At 43.3% G+C, this 21,043-nt stretch overlaps 1 protein-coding gene across 1 annotated transcript; it reads left to right on the forward strand.

The window, feature by feature from the left end:
• Positions 1–228: 228 nt before the first annotated feature.
• sox13 (SRY-box transcription factor 13) lies at positions 229–18,141 on the forward strand. The gene is made up of 14 exons (XM_070902786.1): positions 229–444; positions 554–656; positions 2,910–2,996; positions 4,240–4,412; positions 5,875–5,943; positions 6,113–6,224; positions 8,719–8,795; positions 9,464–9,590; positions 10,345–10,514; positions 12,322–12,382; positions 12,812–12,982; positions 15,907–16,123; positions 17,832–17,983; positions 18,044–18,141. The coding sequence occupies exons 1-14, from the start codon at positions 229–231 to the stop codon at positions 18,139–18,141; spliced, it is 1,833 nt and encodes a 610-aa protein (XP_070758887.1).
• Positions 18,142–21,043: the final 2,902 nt, after the last annotated feature.

A 21,043-nucleotide genomic window follows, 5' to 3' on the forward strand; every position in this document is an offset into this window, starting at 1 on the left:
TTCACCTGCGGAGAGAACCAGGCCTATTTGAAACAAGCTTATATTAAAGAGAAGTCTTTATTTCTACTTTCTTCTATTTTACATGTATGTAATCATATTGTAGTATGAAGGCGGCACATTGCTGTAATGATATCAACTATCAAATCAGAATTGGCATAGCAAATGCATAAAACCTCACCACACCCAAATGACACCTTGCTTTGTGGGCTGTGTTTGTGTTTGAACAGAATGGTTGAGCCCAGCCCTCCAGCGCTGCACCTCCTCTCCGGCACGGATGTCAGCATGGCAGGTGTTGGTGTCAAAGTGGAACGGGAGGAGTCCGGTGGAGGAGGGGGGGTCATTACCAATGCTGAACCTCCTAAGATGTCTCCTTCACGTGATTGGTCAGGAAATCATCCGCTGGAGGCCCGCCAATTGACCCCACCGCTCTCCTGCTCCCCTTCAGTAAGGACATCACAAAAGGCGTTGTAGGAAATATAGGAAATATGACGGATTGATGTGTCAAAGTAAAACGTACTTTGTCAGTTGATGGTCTATTTCTGTGTCCTGACAGGAGGGCTCTCCAGGCAAGGAGCTGCCTCACAGACAAAGCCCCATGGGACTGAAGGAGGCCAGGACACATGAGAGACCAGAAGGACAATCCAACTTCAAGGAAGGTTTGTCTCAACTTAAGATCTAATTGTCTCTCATTCACTTTCTGCTCTGCAGTGTTGATAGAGCTGCCCAGACTCTGAACCTGTCCTCGTATTAATCATTTAATGACATGGTGCAATGTAAAATTTTCATTCGCTTTGATCCATTAAGCTGTTTTCAATATTTTGACAAAATAATCTTAACCCGAGGGGTCTTTTTCCGGAGCTGTGTTGAACATACTTTTTTTGAGCAGCCATCAGTGAACCAGGTCGGAAGAACGATTTTGACAGAGCCTATTCATTTATCATTGATAATTTTGATAAATGTTTTTTAAATACTAAAGGATAATTATGGCCTTAATAATTCTAATGGTTTTTAGGCACACTAGCGGCATGGCTCCACGGATGCCCATTCAGTTGGTCGGTACACCACTTTGTTCCAGGCTAAGGTGACTTGACAACTACTGAATGAATTGCTATGAAAGTTTGTGCAGACATTCATGGTCCCCACAGGGTGAATCCTAATGAGTTTAGGTGATGATCCCCTGACTATTCATGTAGCACTATCATCAGGTCAAATTTCAATTTGCCCAGTACTTTGGTTTATGACTGCATCATGAGTTTGTTTATGACTTCATTGTGTTTGCGGCTAATTAGCAAATGTTAGCATTCTAACAAGCTAAACTAAGATGCTGAACCTGGTGAATATTACCTGCTTAACATCGGCATGCTAGCATTGTCATTGTGAGCATGTTAGCATGATGACATTAGCATGTAGCTCAAAGCATAGCTGTGCCAAAGTAGGGCCTCACGTGGCCCTCTAGCATGGCTGTAGGCAGTGACCAGACATTCCGGTTTGTCCGGGATTGTCCCGGTTTCAAGCTGGGTTTCCCGAGTCCCAACAAATATCCGTAAAACACTAAAATGTCCCGGTTTTCAACATTCAATTATTAAAATAATAAGTACAATGGTTGCAGCTCTTTCTTACGACTTTCTGACAGAACTTGTCAGAATGCTAACGGTTAGCTGTCATGCCGAAGAGAAAGTCTGTCTTTTCTAAAGAGCTCCTGATAATTGAAAATGTTGCGTTCATGGCGTCCATGGTGCGCTCGGTAGGTGTGCTAAGCCCTGAAATAATTGTCCCCCATCCTATAGTCCGTGCATAAGCGCATACATGTGTGTGTGCATGAACGTGCGGGTCCCAGTTTGGGGGTTTGAAAATATGGTCACCCTATGTAGACTCATAGTCTTGTTGTAGTTCTGGACATTGTTTCTATCGGTTATGATAATGTTGTACACAACAAATTAATATCTGGGATCTGAAAAGACACTCAACAACAGTCAAACCTATGAAAATGAAACCTACGCTGTTTAAAGTCACTGCATGTGCAGAAATGTTATGTGTTTATAACATCTCTCAGACTATTCTGATCTCCTTTGCCTTAGTGTCCCACTACCACTGATATAATAATATGTTTAACATGCAAACATTTGGTCAAATCAATGCTTTTATGCACTTTGGAATGTTTTAGAACATGTTGTTTCAGTAGCATGAGAGACTGTAAACTGACTGAATCCCCCTCAACAAGTGTTCACCATTCACCGTTTGTATCAGTGCACCTCAACAGTCTGTCGCCTTTTTGCACTTGTTTTATATCCTTCTATGGGAGTCTTTCTCTCTCACTCACACATACACACACGTCCATACAATTTTCTCACTACTACTAGACTTTGACGACTCCATAGCTCATGTGTTTAAGTGCACTGCATTCTGCTGCTATTCAGCATTAAACAATGCAGTCTGCTGAAAATCGAAGCGTAGAAGTGACGGTTTGTCTAGCGAAAGCGAGGGTGTTGTTTTGGTCCCTGAATGGGTTTGGGGGGCTTTTTTTGTCTGATTTAGTTCCATCCCTCACATGCGAAGTAAAAGGCTGCTCTCTGAGTTGCTCCCGAGACTCTACCTGCCCTCAAGTCTTTCACCAGCCTGCACTCTTCGCCTTAAATGTTTCTCAAGTTCTCTCCACGAGCTGACCTTGGATTGTTCTCTGTCCAAATATTGATCCACTCAAACACTCAAAACTTCTCCCAGACACACAAACAACCTCTGCCCTTCGCCACCTCAAATGTCCTCTCCAATCAATGCCATTAGGAAGGCAGAAGAGAGGCTGAGAAAGTAGTTTGGTGTCAGATGGATTTTATTTGACAGAAAATATTTTTAACGCCATCGAGTGCAGCCCAGTGTGGTTCTGCTGAGTACCTGTTGTGTCCTGTTAACAGTAATGCCTACCATTGAGAAGCTGCTGAATGCTGACTGGAAGGAGAAACTTCTGGATAAAAGCACAGTGGGGGCAGGACAACTGAAAGGTCAGCTTTCAGACTCTACCAACACCTTTATACCGATTATATACCACTTATGTACCATTATTTCCAACACATTACTGTTTGATTGTGCAAATATTGGCTTTATTTTTATTTTTTTCATTTGCCATGACCATCACCTGCTGTATTAATTGAAAAATGTTACATAACACTTGTTACATCAAAAGCAATTTGGATAACTTTTTGGATAATTTTGCCGTCAAAATTCTCGGTTTCATCTTGTGTTCCTTCTAATATCAGGGTAAGTTGGGACAAAAACATGGGAACAAACAAAAAGACACATCTGGAGAGACAGAGGCAGGAGGAAACACTTGCCTAGCCAAATTATATATATTATCACCAGGCGGCAGACGTGCAATAACTGATGTTCAGAGGGGCCTCCATTGTCACTGTCCCTGTCCCACTGTGTGTAACCACACTTAGGTCTTATATGTGCTTTTTGCTTTTTATTTATTCATCTCTATTATTTCACTCTGTTTAGTTGTTGTCCTTGCTTGTAGTTCTGGCAAGGGATGAAAAATACACAATAATAATATAATGAAGATCGTTTCCTATTCTGAGAATGAGCAAGAAACCAAATTGTCCAACGTGCTTGTCATTGTTTCACTGAATAGGAATGTTTCAACCCAGACTATAGTTTGTCATATATTGGCCACTTGGAGGCAGCAGAAACCAGTTGGGAACACAGCGCTATCATATCGTCACATTTTAAGTTAATGTGTTGAACTTGTGATCAAACAGCTGCTTATTTCCACATCCAGCAGTTACACAACACCATGATCCTTGATCCATGTGAAGTGGTGTTTGTGTCACCTGATGAATGGAAGTCTAATACTCTCTCTCTTTTAGCTCTGTTTTTGGTCTCTACCGAGTCCTGAGGGAAATATCTGGCTCTTTAGCTGCCAAACGCTCCACTATGTTCACCAGCTCGTCTCTAACTGTGTCTGTCTGCTGTCTGCTGCTGAGCAGCTCGTGTACAGTGGCTTTTTACGGCTTTGTCTCTGAAAATGACGCTATGAGAGAAGCTGTGGGCTGGACAGAAACAATGGGCTGAAACGCACTATAAAGATTCCGCTGACATTGCCATTTTTCAGCTCTCACATTGTGAAATTGACATTAAGATTTTTTTTTTTAAGTATTATAGTGGCTTTAAAATTATAATTTGTTAAATTGCTTACAAATTGTAAAAATGTTTGGACACCCTTCACCAACCTCTGACCCCCTCCAGGTACCCCAGAGTCTCTGGCAGAGAAGGAGCTCCAGTTGTTGATGATGATCAACCAGCTGAGCGGCCTGAGGGAGCAGCTGCTGGGAGCCCACTCTGAGCAGAGGAACATGGCCGCCCTGCTTCTGGAGAAACAGCAGCAGCAGATGGAGCTGGCTCGACAACAGCAGGAACAGGTACCAGTCAGGTCCCATCGCTGAGCACCAGAATCCTCGCCTCTACCATCATCAAGCATGATGGATTTTAGAACTCATTTCTGTGTCCGCACTGTGTTCAATTCAAATTGAATTGAATGGACAGTGACAATGGAAACTATAAAGGCCCTTTCTGACCAAATAGACCTGGAAACGGAGGAATACCACGAATTACGCAGGAACTAAAAGTCCCTTCTGTGCTTATGAAGAAGCATGAAGACAAGGCAAATTAGACAGATGACATCAAAAGCGATATTTTTTTAGCTGAAACTCAATCATTTGACATTTTTATGACGTAACTTTCATTTAAAAGTCAGTAACATCATCCCTCATCCTAATATTGATTCAAGTGACCACCGGTTCTTACTTGCAGTCTGAATGGTGCTGGACACGCTTGTGTTCGACCAGTTAGCATCGCACTCACGATAAAAATCGATGCAGCAGAATCAGAGACATTATCTTTTTTATTCCATGCCTTGTTCTTTCTTGTCTAAACATTACATTACATTACCCACAATGCAACATGACCACTGACAGTTCACTTGGAGGTTCAGGTGTGTTGTGCTAGTAGCAGCTTATGTAGCGTGGAGCCTCTAGCCTGCAGGAGAGATGAGCAGCGGGCTACAGAGGTCTGGTCAGCTCATATCTTTCTAACTCCACACCAACAGATTGTTTTCATTTTCAAACTTGTAAGTCTTCAACCCACGCTGACTCAAGTGACATCACTTGAGGACATTTATCAGACTTCACACAGCTCCCTCTGAGACCCTAAAGGCTTTATATTACTTTAAAACACATGCAGTAGAACTCCTCAACACCTGGAAACACACGCTGCAATGTGAAATTGGTGGCGTTCCCATTTGAAACTTTATTGAAAGAGTTCCCGCGACTTAAAAGTCACCTCCAAAAACGCCGCAGCCGCCTCAGAAGCTGTGACTTTTTGTTGGAGAGCAGCTATGGTCATAGATCTAGGTTACTGCAGTTTAAAAGCAAGTTCCTGACTTTCTAAAAAGGTTTGTATGTTCCTGTTCCTGTGGCCGAAAAGGTCAAACCTGGGTTCACTTCGAATGTGAATCATATAAGATCCGTCACAGCTTGACAGCTTTCAACCTCAGAGATCTCAGAAATATGTACTTATTCTTTTATTATTTTTACCTAAAAGAGGTGTGATTTCTGCTGCAGTTCAGGTTCATTGCAATGTTTTTCAGCTTAACCAGTTTCATGTTATTGAATATTCTTTAACTAAGGTGGCTTAATCATCTGAATATACATATCAAATATACAATATGTCGTAGTGCGTGCAGGCATTTCTCAGCAATGTGCTAAGTATTCATAATAAGAATGTGTGTTTACAGTATGAAATTGAAACGTAGAATAAGATCCATGTGTTCTGAAGTGAATTGTATTTCATAGGGGTTCAGGTTGAGTCTGTCTTGTGTCTCAGATCGCCAAGCAGCAGCAGCAGCTGATCCAGCAGCAGCACAAGATCAACCTGCTCCAGCAGCAGATCCAGGTCAGCTCCTCTCAAGACCTTCACATGTCTTCACACCGCAGCCAGCAGCACTAACATGGGAGAATACTTAAAAATGAGAAGTTCTCAGTGCAGATCAGAAATCTGTATTTCAGACAAATGAGGAAAGAACTTCTATGTAAGGTGTATTTTGCCTGCCTTGTCCCAGCAGGTGAACATGCCCTACGTGATGATCCCGGCTTTCCACCCCAACCCCCAGCCCCTCCAGGTCTCCTCTGACGCCCAGATGACTTTGCCCCTGCAACCAATCCCCTGCAAGCCAGGTCAGTCATCAAGCTAGATAGGTTGTAAATCTGAATTCTGGTTCAGCTCTTTCGTCGGACAACCTTGTGTTTTTTGCTGGAGCCCTCTGTGTCAGACTCCCCGCTGTGCCAACGCAGTGGCCTCATTGAATTGAATGAGCGGGCTGTGCTGAACACGACCTTGTTTTAGTTTACAAAATATCAAACCTTCCAGAGAAACCTCTAAACTCAATACTGTACAGCAGTATAATCCACTTCTTTGCTGTCCGTCTGTGTGCACCTAAAGCAGGCTGAAGTAATTCTGTAATCTATAGAGTCCGTCTTTAGTGATCATTGTGGTCTTTTGATAATCCTCCAAGGTTTCTCTCCACTAGGCCTTTAGTGCTGTGAACACTGGGGTTTTGTCAGCTCTTTCAGCCTATTCTTAACGTCCCCTGTTGGGAACAAGAATGAACACTCAACTTATCTGACGATGACTGTGTGCTTTGAAGGCCAGAAACTTTGTACTGAAAAGTTGTGGCCATCAAAACATCTCCGTGAGTTGCCATCCATGTTGGAACACTCCTTATGCACTTCACCTCAAGGCCTTAATAGAAAATGGAAAGGCAACAGTGAGACACAAATGTAGACTTCAGTTGAACAATGTTGTTGATAGTAACTTTCAATCACTTACGCTTGTACAGTTTGCAGGCTATAGAGGGCACAGCTTTGAAAGCCACAGCTTTGTGCAGTCTTGCTTTCACAAGTCTTAAAAGCTGTGCTCGTGGCTGACCTTGTCTTCTCTATCTTTTCAAACCTAAAAGACACAAGGCCAGTCTTTAACACATTGTAGGTGGAATTTAAGGATAACCATTCATTTGCTTTCTTTATTTCAAGAAATGTGTGTATGTGTGAGAGTGCTTCAGAATGATTGTACAGATGAATGTAGGAAATTGTAGAAAGACTGTTGGGTTGTGCGGAAGAGTTCAGATAGATATATATTTTGAGGATGGACAGAGTAAGGAGCTATGTTTCATTTCATTTCCATAGTGTCTTCTTCTTCTTCTTCTTCACCATCAACTGGACATTGTGTGTGGACATTGAGCTTCCCTGGAAGTCCAAACTAAATCATTATTTTTCTATGTATGCTATAGCTAACGCTATGATAAAGCATTCTTCATCTCAGAGTGGGCTTCATGCCTGTCACTTTTTTTCTTTTTTTTTTTTTTTAGAAATGAAGTTCGAATGTAGGAGAACACGTCATTTGTTTAAATGTACATCAACACAATCCAAGCCGAGTGCTGCAGGAATGAGTCGTAAAACCCGGAAATGAGTCAGCATGTTTACACTTCCGGTTCCTTCGTCTCGAAGTCGATGGGTTTTTGTTTAGATGCCTGAAATAAGGTCTGTGGTCAACACAAGCCTAAGAGATTTTAACGCTTAGTTTTACGGCATAAAATACATCAGTAAATACCCCACTCATGAATTTTGAAGCTTTTATGTGTCTTAAAAAAGGCGGTTGCTAACAAGAGGCTAAATGAGACTACAGCAGTTGTCGCGGATATTAACGTCTTCATGCCGAACACGGAAAGTCATCTACTCACTAGTCCGCCTTTACAGCCTCGTTGTGTTTATACTCTATATCTATCTATATTCTCTTAAAAATGAAGCTCAGCGGTGGTGATGTTGAAGTCATGCGACCATGGTGGAGTTCCTTTACAGCCTAACGTTAGCTTTTTACTTCTGGCGATTACATTTGCGCTTCAAAAATCATAAAAGTGGTGTTCATTAGTGAAGATTATCTTGCTGAACAAAACGTGTGAGTATCATAAACTTTTGTTTTGCCACAGAGCTTATTTTCTGCAATAATCCAAAATCCCATGGAACAGTCCCATTGGCTTTTTGGCCAGGGAACTGGAGTGACGCTAACTTTCGGGTTTGCCTATTTACTTTCAGGGGGTTTGGTGTTCAGCAGGACTATGCAGCAGCTTTATTTACTCATTTATGGTCATGAGATGATAAGAGACACACCAGAGATGTTGCTGTACTGTTTGTATCGTGGTAACATTAGTCTACCAACGCTTTACAGTAATATTGGATTCACAGGTTCTTTCGCATTAGTGATGATTAACCTTGATTTGTCAGGTATTTAATTCACTGATGTAGTCAAAAGAGAGATTATAAATTAACAAAAGTACCAAGCCTCATAATATATTCTAAAGTAAAAAAAAAAAAAAATACATATGGAGACACAAAGTGTTCAAAAAGAACAAATAAATACAACATTATGAAGTAATTATTCATGTGAATAAATGCAACCAAAATATATTTAATATGTATTTTTCACAATTGACTTTATATGCCATTAAAGACAAACAGGACAGAGCCAGTCATGTGATTGGCTGTTGCTTTGGTTGTGGTGGACAGCCGCTCATCACATAACTGACCCTGCCCTGTTAGTCTAGTGTTCATTTAGTATGTCTGAATCAAGTCTGATGATTGTTCATACGTACAGAACATTTTACACCTCCCACAGCTGTGGACTATCCCATGCAGCTGCTGCAGAACCACCACCCCACCCCTGTCAAGAGGAGCAGTGGTTCCTTCCGACAGGTACAGTATTACTGCAGTGTATGTGTTGTGTGTCCGTCATTTAAATGACATTTCCCAAGTCCTTTAAATACACATACATTATAGAGATTACATCTCCAAAACGCAAACATTACAGTGAGTTATGGCAGCGTGTTTGGATACTGTATGTAATGTGTTACAAACTGTATACTGTGTGTGTGTGTGTGTGTGTGTGTGTGTGTGTGTGTGGTTTAAGAGACATTAATGTGAGTGACACCACTCAGATTAAACAGATAATGTACTTTTTCCGAATACTGTTTTTGAATACACCACACCCTCTGTTCAAAGGTTTAATGTGTGTGTGTGTGTGTGTGTGTGTGTGTGTGTGTGTGTGTGTGTGTGTGTGTGTGTGTGTGTGTGTGTGTGCGTGTGTTAATGCCTGTGTGTGTATGCAGCGTGAACTGTATTTACATGGCTGGTTCTCAAGCAGAGACAGACCAACACAGCTTAAATAAACAAAAGGGAAGAGAGGATGAGGTGAACATGAAGACAAAAGAGCAGAGGCGCTACAAAGGTGTGACAGATGTGCTGTGACATGCCAGATCTGCCATGCATAACCGGAATACACGCACACCCTCGCTCTTTGCGGTTAAGCCTGAATGTGTGTAAGTGGCCCCACCCCTGCTCATCTGCTCTCACTGTGTGTTTAGGAAGCCAGTCAGCCCTTGAACCTGACCTCCAAGCCAAAGGGGCTGGAGCTGGGGAAAACACCCAGCCCGCAGAGCCTGGAGTTGGGATCGCTGCCGCTGCAGGGGTCCTACAGGCCCAGAGACCTCCATAGGGAAGTGTCCCACAGCCCGTCACGATCTGCCCTCAGTGAGTTACGCTGACACGGTTACACCGTTGTGATACAAAATGTGAATTTGTGATCACAAAAGGGGGAAAAAAGTGTTGCATCCTCACAGCTCCTACTAAGATGCTTCAATCAAAGTTGTGCTATTAGACACTCACGGTAACAGGGCTGAAAGTCTCCTTTAGGCCACCAGAGGTCTTCATGTCCATCAAACCTTTTTCTTAAAGGGACCTGTGGAGGTTGTTACTACTTGTAGCACTATGCAATGTTTTTGGTCCCCCTTTAGTTTGTATCTTGGTGCTCGTACGCATTGTGATGCACAGTCCTGCTGGTGGCTTACTAACCCACTGATCCACGTGGCAGTAACGCACCAAGAACTGTGTATGTGTATAACTTTATAAAAGCAAAGCAAAGTCTTCACATACGTGGCTTTAAATGTCAAAGGAGTGACATCGCCATACAAATAAATGTTACGTTGCTCTGACTCAACGCAAAGCTTTTACTCTTGGTGTCTTGAAGCTCTTCCCTCCTTCGCATCATATACTGCAAAGGAAGCTATTGCATCTTACATTTCTACTTGTTTGAAACTATAAAAAAAAATGAAAAACCGAGTGTCTGTGTTACTTCACAGAAAACTATCTGCTTTGAAAAAATTCTGTGTAGGTGAGGAGGAGTGCTGATGATACCTGTGATGTGTTTCTAGAGGACTTCAGATGGCAGCTGCCTCTAATGCTTTACCTTCTCCACCTCCTGGTCCTGCGCTTTTTTTGTCCTCAGGTTTCCTCGGAGACGGCGATGTGGTCACCCAGGCCATCCACGATGCCCAGCAGCTCCTGAGGATCCACAGCACCGTAGGGCGAGAGAGGGAGAGGGACAGGGAGAGAGAGAGAGATGGCGGCGGGAAGATGGTGAGCCAACGTCCAAACCACGCAGCCACGAGGTTTCTGTTTCGAGCCCCTTTCAGCACCTCGTTACGTAGATATGACGGCACATTACATGTTGTCACATGTCCGAATCACCTGAGACTGGAAATATCAGACTCTTTAGCTGCTAAATGCTCCACTGTGTTCACCAGCTAGTCTCCGTGTCTGTCTGCCGTCTGGTGCTGAGACGGTAGTGTCCACTGGCTTTTGACAGCTTTGTCCTTGAACACGACGCTATGAGAGCGCTGGGAGTGAACCAGAACAGATGAACTATGAGCTGAAAGTCACTATATAGATTCAGCTGATGATTCACCAATAGAGACACCAACATATTGGTCCCAATGTTTTCACGTTGTCGTTATAAAAATATCGATTATAGGAGCTTTAAAGTGAATCCACACCCTTCAGCCTATCAGAATTGAGAATTCTCAATGGCCATGATATGTTTACATAGTTTACATAACAAACATGTCTGAATTACAGAAAGCCATTACTGTAACAGACAGGTGAAGCCAGCAATAGTACATATTCTATGTCTGAAACTGCTACTGCTAATTTTAGCCTGTGAAACTGTATCATTTCACCACTGAAATTCAGAATAATTGCATTTTCATTTCTATCAATATTTACACCAGTAAATCAACAAAGAAATCTGTCAAACCTAATGTAAATAGCTGGAGTTTGTCATGCAAATACCATCTTAGTGAACTCATGCGAGGGAGCACTCGCAGTCTGTCTCTCTCCCTTGGACTGACGTCCAGGGATCTGATCAGGAGGGTCAGAGTCAGGTTTAGGGTTTAGGTTTTAGGATTTAACCCATTGAAGAATATCCCACACACAGAAGCTCATTGTTACTTTTTTATTAAGAAAATTGGAAAAGGGGCTGCGTATTCAGGGCCCCCTGACGCAGTACAGTCAGTCATGTGCTACATTGAAAAGTACAAAATGCTGTTGTTTTTTACTACACACATGACTTTTCATTCAGAAATCTCAACTTGCATCTATGCAGATTGAATTGTTTTTCATTTGTATTAAAGCCTCTCGGTATTACGTATCCCGGCTTTAAAACAGCCCTGGTTGTTATTTTTTGTTTTGCTTCTTGTAAAAATGGTCTTCTATTCTGGTCTTGGTTTTGAGTCTTTGAGGTGGCTGAGGCTTTGGTCTCAGCCTCGTCCTGGAGCAACAGCTGTTGCAGCCTCACAATACCACAAAGGCCTCAGTGTGGCATTCACTGAGCCACCTGCCCTCTCTCTCTTTGTCCACAGTAATACTGTACTCCATTATCCTGCTGCATCTCGCCTCTGCTGCTGCTTTAACACCAGCACTGATGACTGACCTATTTTGGTATTACACTGCACCGCATGGGGATAAATACTGTTTTACAGCACGGGAATGGATGATGCATACGCTGATGGTGTGATAGTTTTGCAAATTCAGTTGCTACATTCCCAACTCTGCCTTTTCTCCTTCACCTACCCTCCCTCAAACAATAAACACCATTCTTCCGTTGTCATTTCCTTTCTTTGCATTTACAGCTCTGCATTTAAACAGCAGCTGATATGGCGAGCGTGCAGTTTCTCTACCTTAAATAGCACTCGTGCGTGCCTACAACACGCCCCGTGAACATTGGGTCATCGTTTTACTGCAGTCCACATTCAAATCATCTCTTTGTGTTTCGAGTGTGAATATTTGTGTGGCTTAACTGCATGTCCGACTTCATGTGTCTTTGTCTTTTTTATGTCTTCAGGAGTATAAAGATTCTCCCCGCAGCGAGAGGATTTCTCACTCTGAGCAGAGTGAAGACAGGCACGGCCTGCCGTCGGCTGAGGACCACCTCAGCAGTGACTCTGAGGGTAGGTGTCCCTGCAGGAGCAGATGTGTTGAAGAGCATTATCCCAGGCATGAGTAGCGTTACAGCTTCCTGTCTCAAGGGCAGTGTACTGTAGTAGTACTAGGTGTCATCAAAACATATCTTATCATTGCCCCCTCGGAAAATCAGATTGACGTTTAAGTCTCCAAAAATAACTTCCACCACCACCTCATTCAGCTGTGTCAAAATATCTTCTCTGAGCTTCAATGAAAGACGGAACTAAAGTTTGTGGTGCAGACTTCAGGATGGAGACTGTGGGCGGGAAAGTGAATCATAACTGTGTGTGGAAGGATGTTTGTGGGTGTGGGTGTAGAGAAACTGCAATGATCACAGGTTAATAACCAGCTAACAGAAGGGGTTCATGAAGAATAAACAGAGTGTGGTCCTCTGACTGTAGCCCTCTTTCCTGTAGGTGCCCTGCCTGTCTCGGTCCCAGGCAGCTACGCTGAGGCCCGGCCCCCTCCCTCCTCGGGCCACATCAAGAGACCCATGAATGCTTTCATGGTGTGGGCCAAGGACGAGCGCAGGAGGATCCTGCAGGCCTTCCCCGACATGCACAACTCCTCCATCAGCAAGATCCTGGGTGAGCCTAGCACTGAGTAGGGGTGGGTTTCACTCTGTGTCTCTATTCTGAGACACGGCCTGGCACATGTGAGGACCACAGCCACCTGCTTCACACACACACACACACACACACACACACACACACACACACACACAGGCCTGAATCCCTTTCCTTGGACCAAACATTTACATTCCTCTGTATTGTGGAGAGGCTCATTGTTGTGAGCAGCCACCCTTCACACGGACACACACAGGCATGCAGACGTGAATACACACATGCATGCAAATTAGAATTATTATTATTACAAGAATCATAACTTAAGAAAGAAGGTGAACTAAAAGCTAAAGGAAATAACAGTCTTTCGTTTACAAATTAAAAAATGAATTCAGAAGTAATGAAACGTTCTCAGTCCTGTCTGTTCTGCAGCTTACAGTAGCTAATGTTTTACACTACAGTGTTGTAGCCTGTAAGATATATTAGAAGATCTGTTGAGAATGGTCTAATGCTTTTCCTTATTTTCTGTCATATAATGTTGCAATGTCGGATGTTCATATAAAATGTTGCCAAAATTTCAAGTAATGACGTAATTACGTATTTGTAAAAGCTATCCCTGTGAGCAAAAAGCTCAGGCTTCAGACTGCTCTTCCACATTTCCGGCAGTTTTTTCTGCTTTCGTGCAGAGGTGACGTCAGATAGGCACGGATTTCCTTATATGTTCATCTGCTCCGGGCACAGCAGTGACAGCACGCCCGCGAAGTAGAGGGACGCGCTCATCCACCCGCTCAGTCCAGAGTTATTCAGCCGCTCTGCTCAGGACTAACGTTACTCTTCAAGGTTTTGGAGGTTGTTAAGTATGTCTCGCAGAAAGTGCTTTTCTTTTTCTTTTTCTTTTCGTTTCTTGATGGACGGATGGTTTTACTTGTTGTTAAAGTAATCGCTAACTTCTGCTAACTGTAGCTGCTGTTAGCTAGTTAGCTGTGCATCTATCAGTCCTCTTAGCCATAGATATATATCTATATCTACACTCTTAGTTAGCTGACTCTCAGAGCCTGGGACTGAAAACCTCCTCCTCCCGGCGGTCCAAATTTCCTGTGCTGGCGGTGTAAACACCAACACTCCCCCTGGTGCTCAGAGCTAACTGAGCTAACAGCAGCTACCGTTAGCAGCTAACAGCAGCTACAGTTAGCTGCAGTTAGCGGTTACTTTATAAAGCTTTCTGTCCATCAGGAAACTCCGTAAGTCACCAAGAGTTGAGGCAGAGCAGCTGGAGGACATCAGAGGGAAAACTAGGAAACACTTTCTCCATAAAATGATCGACTTTCACCAAAATCAGTGAATAAAGTTGTGTGTTTTTGTACAGTAATCAGCGAGGCCCGGTCCCCAGAACTCTTGTCTCATTTGTGGTCTGATAAACAGTGAGTTCATCAAATTCAGTGCCCCATATCGCTATTTTCCAAGCTAAGTTTCTGTAGCTGTCTTATGCCGTTGAGAACACCGGCAAGAGGATGAGGCAGTGCGGGCCGTGCTCAGGGCTCAGAGGCTTCTCCCTGCCCCTCCATAGGCTTCAGGGAGCTGGCCAAAAGTGGGCTTTTAGGGAGGGGGGCCTTAAAGAGACAGAGGGTGAACTGAGGGGCTGCATGAAGGCCTAGCATAGGATGAATAAGGACTTTTCTGAACTGTGAATCATGCAAAGTTACTCTAGTATAGGTCCCATATTCTGCTCATTTCGGCCCTATATTTTTCTGGGATTCTGGGACTCCACTCGAGCAGCTTTGCATGATTCAAAAAAGTCCTTATGTATCTCCTCCTGGCCCTTTCTGCAGCCCCTCAGTTCCCCCCTCTGTCTAAAACAAGCCGTTTGAGACCAACTGAACAACCTCTAAAAACTTGAAGAGTAGTCCTGAGCACTCCAATAACTCAGACAGACTGAGCGGGTGGATGAATACGTCCCTGTACTTGGTGGGCGTGCTGTGATTGGAGTAGATGACCTGCTGGGGGGCGTGGCTGGGTGCAGTGACTGTATAGTTTTACAGAAGTCCCGACGGCTCGTTTAAAGCCACAGTGTCTGAATACGGGCTGTGTTTCATTTCTCCGTGGACTGAGCGTTCTGATACTTTCACAGTATTTATACAGCACCTAGACCTGCTTTATAATCAAGACATGGACATCTCACTCTTTACAATATGGGACCTTTAAGGACACTTTATGAGGTGACCTGTGTGAACGTGGGGTTTAATTTTCATAATAAAACTAAAAGAGTGTCACCAAATTTAGTTTTGAAATGTTTAGGCTGGAAGGTAACAGTTTAGAGTTGGAAAGCTCTTTGAATACCTCTTTTTGCATTTTCGAAGATATGATGTATATGAGCTAGCTGGGGCTAGCAGGCCTCAGCTCCTGACATGACCAGCTGCTCAGTGTCTGTGGTTCCCTTAAATGTGAGATATTATGTTCAAACTGAACATATATTTTCTTTCAGCTCTTGAAAGTTTGGTCTAGTTCCAACTACAGAGGACACAAGTGCAAACTTGTAATGAGAAGGTTGTAGGCCACAGTTACTTAATCTTAAACTTACTCCTGTCTTGTCAAGAAAAATTTGAAAAGCGAAGGGATTATGCATTATCCTGTAATAATGCATATTTTAAAAGATTATGTTTTCGGCATTTTTGGGCATTGGGTAGTTAAGACAGACAGTTCGGAAACATGGGGAGAAAGAGGGGATAACATTCGACAAAGGTTCCCTGATGGACTCGAATTGACTTAATCTGAACTAAAAAGCAACAAAAATGTAATTGAAAGACAAACTTTAGTCTTTAAATACGGAATACGTGAATGCAGAAAAATCCGAAACTAGCACTGAACCTCGAGGCTAGAAAACTTCTGTGAATAAACTCATTTACCCTGTCCCTCGTCCTCCTTGTGCCAACGTGTCTCTGTCTCTGCAGGCTCTAGGTGGAAGGGCATGTCCAACCAGGAGAAGCAGCCTTACTATGAAGAGCAGGCGAGGCTAAGCAGGCAGCATCTGGAGCGCTACCCTGACTACAAGTACAAACCCCGGCCCAAGCGGACCTGCATCGTGGAGGGACGGAGGCTGAGGGTGGGCGAGTACAAGGCCATGATGAAGAGCCGCCGGCAGGAGCAGAGAGCGACCTACACCCACAGGTAGAAAGCCAGCGCAGACACAGAGACCAACGCGCTTCACACAGCTTTGAGATAATGTGAGAGTTTGTCCCTGGCAGACAACGCTGACGATTCACTCCATTGACAGGCGTTTGCTGTGCACCTCCACCCATTGTAGACAACGCTGGCAGCTCCCAACGCTCTTTTTTTATTCGTGAAGACACAAACAAAAGTGGAGTATTGAGTTGGGCTGTTTTTCAGTCTGTCCTCGACAATGAATAGCATCCCTCGCCATTGTTCCCTCTAACTCCTCCAACTAGTGGAGGACTAGTCTAACTAAGGTGGAGGAGTTGGAGGTTAGAACTGTTAATAGTGGTTTGGTTTTTTTCTGCTTCAGTGTTGTTTTTCTTTGTCTCACAGATATCCTCGTCACATCTTTTCTCTTTTAGACAGAGAAATAAAACATCAATATCAGAATGTCGCAATGGCCTTAGGTTTTAGCTCTGATGACTATTCAAACCCGATTCTTTTAGAGTCACTGGGATATTTTAAAGACCGTTACATTCACACTTCTTATTTCTTGTGGCTTGTAGGTTCAGCCTGATGTGTCACTTTTGAACCCACTGGTGGGTTGATATTTTCTTGCCATCAGAGTGGCAAAAAATCTCACAAAGAAACATTTAAAGTCCACTTGAAATTAAAATTCATTTCTGCAAAGAAGTCAGTATGTGTATCATTTTGGTGTGGACGGGCAGTTAATAATCCAACCTCACAGGAAGTTAAAACAGCCCGGTGGCCATAGTTGTTGGCTGTTGCTTAGTCCCATCTGGTAAGAGCACTCCCTATGTTACTCCATGATTTGTAAAAAGTTGGAAACAGTTTTGAAGTGTTGAGGTTACATGACTGCCCGTCACCACAAATGGACGCATGGAAGAGAGCAAATGTTAGCTAGACCCCCTGCTTGGTATAATGCGGGACCATTGACTGTATATAAGGATGGATGACATGACAGCGCCCCAGAAGTGAAGCCAAAACATCTCAATCGCCCCCTCGTAGCTGGCTGCAACTGAAAAAATCTAAGTACACGTCAAATAATTTTTTCCCATTTTAGGTGGGTCTTATGTTTGTTCAAGTGTTCATTTTTCTGATAAGTTTAGTTTTAATTAGTTATTTGATGCTATAAAAGGGGGAAACATCATGATTGGTGTATAGGCGGGACCTCAACCTCACGGCTCCACTCGCTGATCACTACTGCACAGACTCCGGGAGAGTTTGGCTTCCTTTTTGTACACAGGGTTACAGGGTACATTCGACTTTTCATCAAAGACCAAGATACATTTTCTTAACCTTGCACTGATGATTCAACCGGGAGCGCTTCACGTCCATGCTTCACACTGTCTATGGGAAAATGAATGGGATTTAGCTCCTCCCACTTCGACATTCAATTACTGGCACAGGAAACTCCCACCCACAATCTCAGATACTGTACCCAAAAGTGTTTTTCTCCTCTTTTGAATTGCACAATAGCTGCAATATCATTATAGTTTATAGAGATAATAATCAAACCTATTCATGAGTCCTTGTTTGAATTTTTTATTGTATGAACGGTTCAATGTGTCCTGTACATTAGTAAAACCTCATTACCTCCATCATATGAGAGCTAAATGCCTCTAATGGATCAAGGGAAACACACTTAAGCTGATTCATGCTTACAGTCTCATTGTATGCGTGTCACTTCCTGTCCTTTCAGTCAAACGGAACCACAGCAGATCCACTACTCCCACAGCGACAGCCAGTATCCGGGTGGCGCGGGCTCGGTCTCCATGGCGACCATGCCCTTTCACCCTGCGTTACTGGAGCATTACCTGCCGCAGGCCCCTCCCGCGCCGCGTCGAGCGGAGGGCCCGGTCACGCCCACTTCCCTGCCCAGAGAGAGAGAGCGGGAACGAGAGCGGGAACGAGAGAGGGAACGAGAGAGGGAACGGCCTCCGTACAGTGAAGGAGAGGAAAGTGACGGGGGAGAGAGGAGTGAGGGGGAACTGGTGCTCCTGACAGACTGAAGGAGGGGGGGGGGGGGGGGATGAGAGGGGAGGGTAGCTGAGGAGGGAGGAGGATGAGCAGGGGATACAGGGAGTTGTTACTGAATGAGAAAACTGCCCTTGTGAAGAGATATGGTGAGAAAACTTCAGCTCACTCCCTTGTAAATTAGTTGTTTTCAGTGAACCCCCCAGCACACACACACACACACACACACACACACACCCTGACACATAAAGGCAAGCTCTTTTCCCTTCATAGACGTGTCATCAGCTGTTTTGTTTTAGAATACAGAAGGTATAGTGATGTTATAATGTGGGAGGTTGTGCTTCTTGTTTGCCCTGCAGGGACTCCATTCATTAGAGGAAAGTGTAAAAGAAAACATACAATTTCAGAGCGTGACTTCTCTTTGGTCGGCGCGACAGGCCTGTGATGAAGCTGTTATCAGTATGTCAGTGCTGCCCCCTGCTGGTAAATGCTGGTCATCACTGATGAAAAACTCCTAGAGCTCCTCATCTGCTAATGTTTAGAAAAATCTGAATTAGAATCAGCATGGTGTCACGTTGAAGAGACAGATTGAGGGGGAAATGGAGATTAAAAGTGTATTCCAGCAATTTAGTATTGTGCTTCCATAGAGGTGGGAGGACTCTGAAGACACAGACTGAAAAAGCAGCAGAGCAGTAGGTTTTTTTTTATACTGATGTTTTTATATATTACAGACTGGGCCCCTTAAATAAAGGAAATGAAATTGGACACACATCACAGCAGCATTCAGGGACACTGTTCACTTTAAACTGAAACAACAGATCTTTAAATCGGCCTCACTGAAAGAATCATGGCAGGTGAGAGCCATCGCTTCCACATTAATTGGATCCGAGTTAGATTATTATTATTATTATTATTATGTGACTTGTTCGTAACAGAATAGCGTTTGTCGCCACCAGTGAAGTGAATGTTTTAGTGAAGGGATGTCTTGTTGCGCCTGACGGTACACAATCAGACCACCAAGACAAATTACTTTTAAGAAGTCGCGTTAGCTCAGATAATATACAGTAAACCCTCCTCTTCCTCGTCCTCCCACATCGCACTGTTCAGTTGAGTTGTATATGCTGTATTTGCGTGTCTATCAGTTCCCTCTCTGCAGCACGGTGGGTTGACCTCAGCCTTGCCTATTTTTTTTATACCTCTATGTTTGCTTCTTTGAGTGTTACTTGATTGTCGTGTTGAGCACCTCTTATCTGTGTATCCAGATGTTTTTTGTTTTTGTTTTTTTGTTTTTTTTGAGATGCAGCCTCCCGCAGTACTGCAGAAAATACCCACGTACAACATATTCACATCCTGGCGTTCCCTGAAGCTGCACTGGAATTAGTTCAGATTTGAAGACTGAAAGTGAAACTAAATTACTTTTCTTTCTTTTTTTTCTTTTTTTTTGCAGTGACAGATCAATCGGCCTCATATTAGAATTAAGGTGAACTGTCGTCTTCTTATCTCATCTTTTATGCTCCTGTTCCACAGACGGGATGTACTCTCTAATGGTGGATAGAGGCAGAGAAAAAGGTCAGTTCGCGGTCACGAGCTGTTGACAGCGCTCAAGTGCCAAAGTGAAAGAAATATAACTTCCGTTTTGGGCGACTGAACCACTGGTCAACTCCATGAGAACGCAGACACCAAAATCATCCGTGAGTCCTCAGTACGTCATTAGCTGTGGTGCTCCATGCTAATACTTAGCTTAGCATAGGCCTACACTATGTTTTTTGATATTAAGGCGGTATTCACTGATGGTTGGAGTTACTGTATTGGCATGCTGGTTATTTTTAAAGACATGCAAGCTTGTAAAAGTAATGTTAGAGTGCTGTTAGCTGTGCGGACAGACAGACGTGTTTATTCGACATCCTGCTGCAAGCTGTTTATGAAAACACACCCAACATCCTGGGTAAGAACTCTGACCTGAGAGTCTAAGAGTCTAAGAAATCCATAGTTCCAATAATAAAACGTGGTAAGCTCCATGCTAATGATGCTACAGTTAAGCATGCATTGTTTTAAGTGTGGCTGTATTTAGCTTTAAAGTACATGCAGAATAATCTCAAGTGAACTGTAGCTTTATTTATAGTTTTACGTAATACGTTGGTACAGTTTAAACAAAATGTAAGACAGAGAAAGTAATTAGCCAGATACTGGTGCTGGAGTTTTGGAGACTGTGTGCATCCCAAAATCACTGCTCAGCAGATGAATCATCAGATAAAATAGCTGCCAGATATAAACCTGCTATACATCCTCCTCAGTAATCTGTGGCTAACAGGTCTGAGCATATGGATAGTTTTGGTGTCTTCCCATCACTCAATGACCGTATTGACCAGTAGGACAATATAATGGAAACTTTGTGTCCCGAAATAACACTGGGGTCAATCCACCTTTAGCTAACTGCAAGGTTGACAAATCAAAATGGCGGGAAAAGACAAATTTCAGACCTCAGGGTTGGGGCTCATCCTGTACAATCATGGTCAGGGCTATGTAGAGTAAAGATGCTGGCTTTTGTGCACAGAGATGGATATCAGAGGAAAAGTAAATCTTATTTTAGTGGAGACTATGCTGAGGAGTCACCTGTCGTTACCCCTGCTGATGTAAATATAGAAAGAGACTTTATTTTGTTTATAAGAGCCTGTGTAATTTAAAGGTGTACGTTTCTCTATGTTTTCAGAGTTTTGTGTTGTTGTTTTTCTTGAAAGAATAAATTGGTTGTATTAATTGTGTTTTGTTTTTTTTATTAAGCGTGTGTGTGTGTGTGTGTGTGTGTGTGTGTGTGTGTGTTTGAGACCGGGTTATGTGAATCTCTCCCCACAGGCCCCTGGTTGGTTCAGTAATTACTTTGCTCTATAATTCAGGTCTCCCAGAGGTCGTTCCCAGGGTAACGCACCACCTCAGCTC

Source organism: Enoplosus armatus, chromosome 3, assembly GCF_043641665.1.
Source record: "Enoplosus armatus isolate fEnoArm2 chromosome 3, fEnoArm2.hap1, whole genome shotgun sequence".
NCBI lineage: Eukaryota > Metazoa > Chordata > Actinopteri > Centrarchiformes > Enoplosidae > Enoplosus > Enoplosus armatus.

Coding starts and splice junctions, on each gene's coding strand:
- sox13 (XM_070902786.1), top strand. CDS start 229: ATGGTTGAGCCCAGCCCTCCAGCGCTGCACCTCCTCTCCGGCACGGAT. Junction 9,591..10,344: donor CTACAGGCCCAGAGACCTCC/ATAGGGAAGTGT, acceptor CTAATGCTTTAC/CTTCTCCACCTCCTGGTCCT. Junction 12,383..12,811: donor CCTCAGCAGTGACTCTGAGG/GTAGGTGTCCCT, acceptor TCTTTCCTGTAG/GTGCCCTGCCTGTCTCGGTC.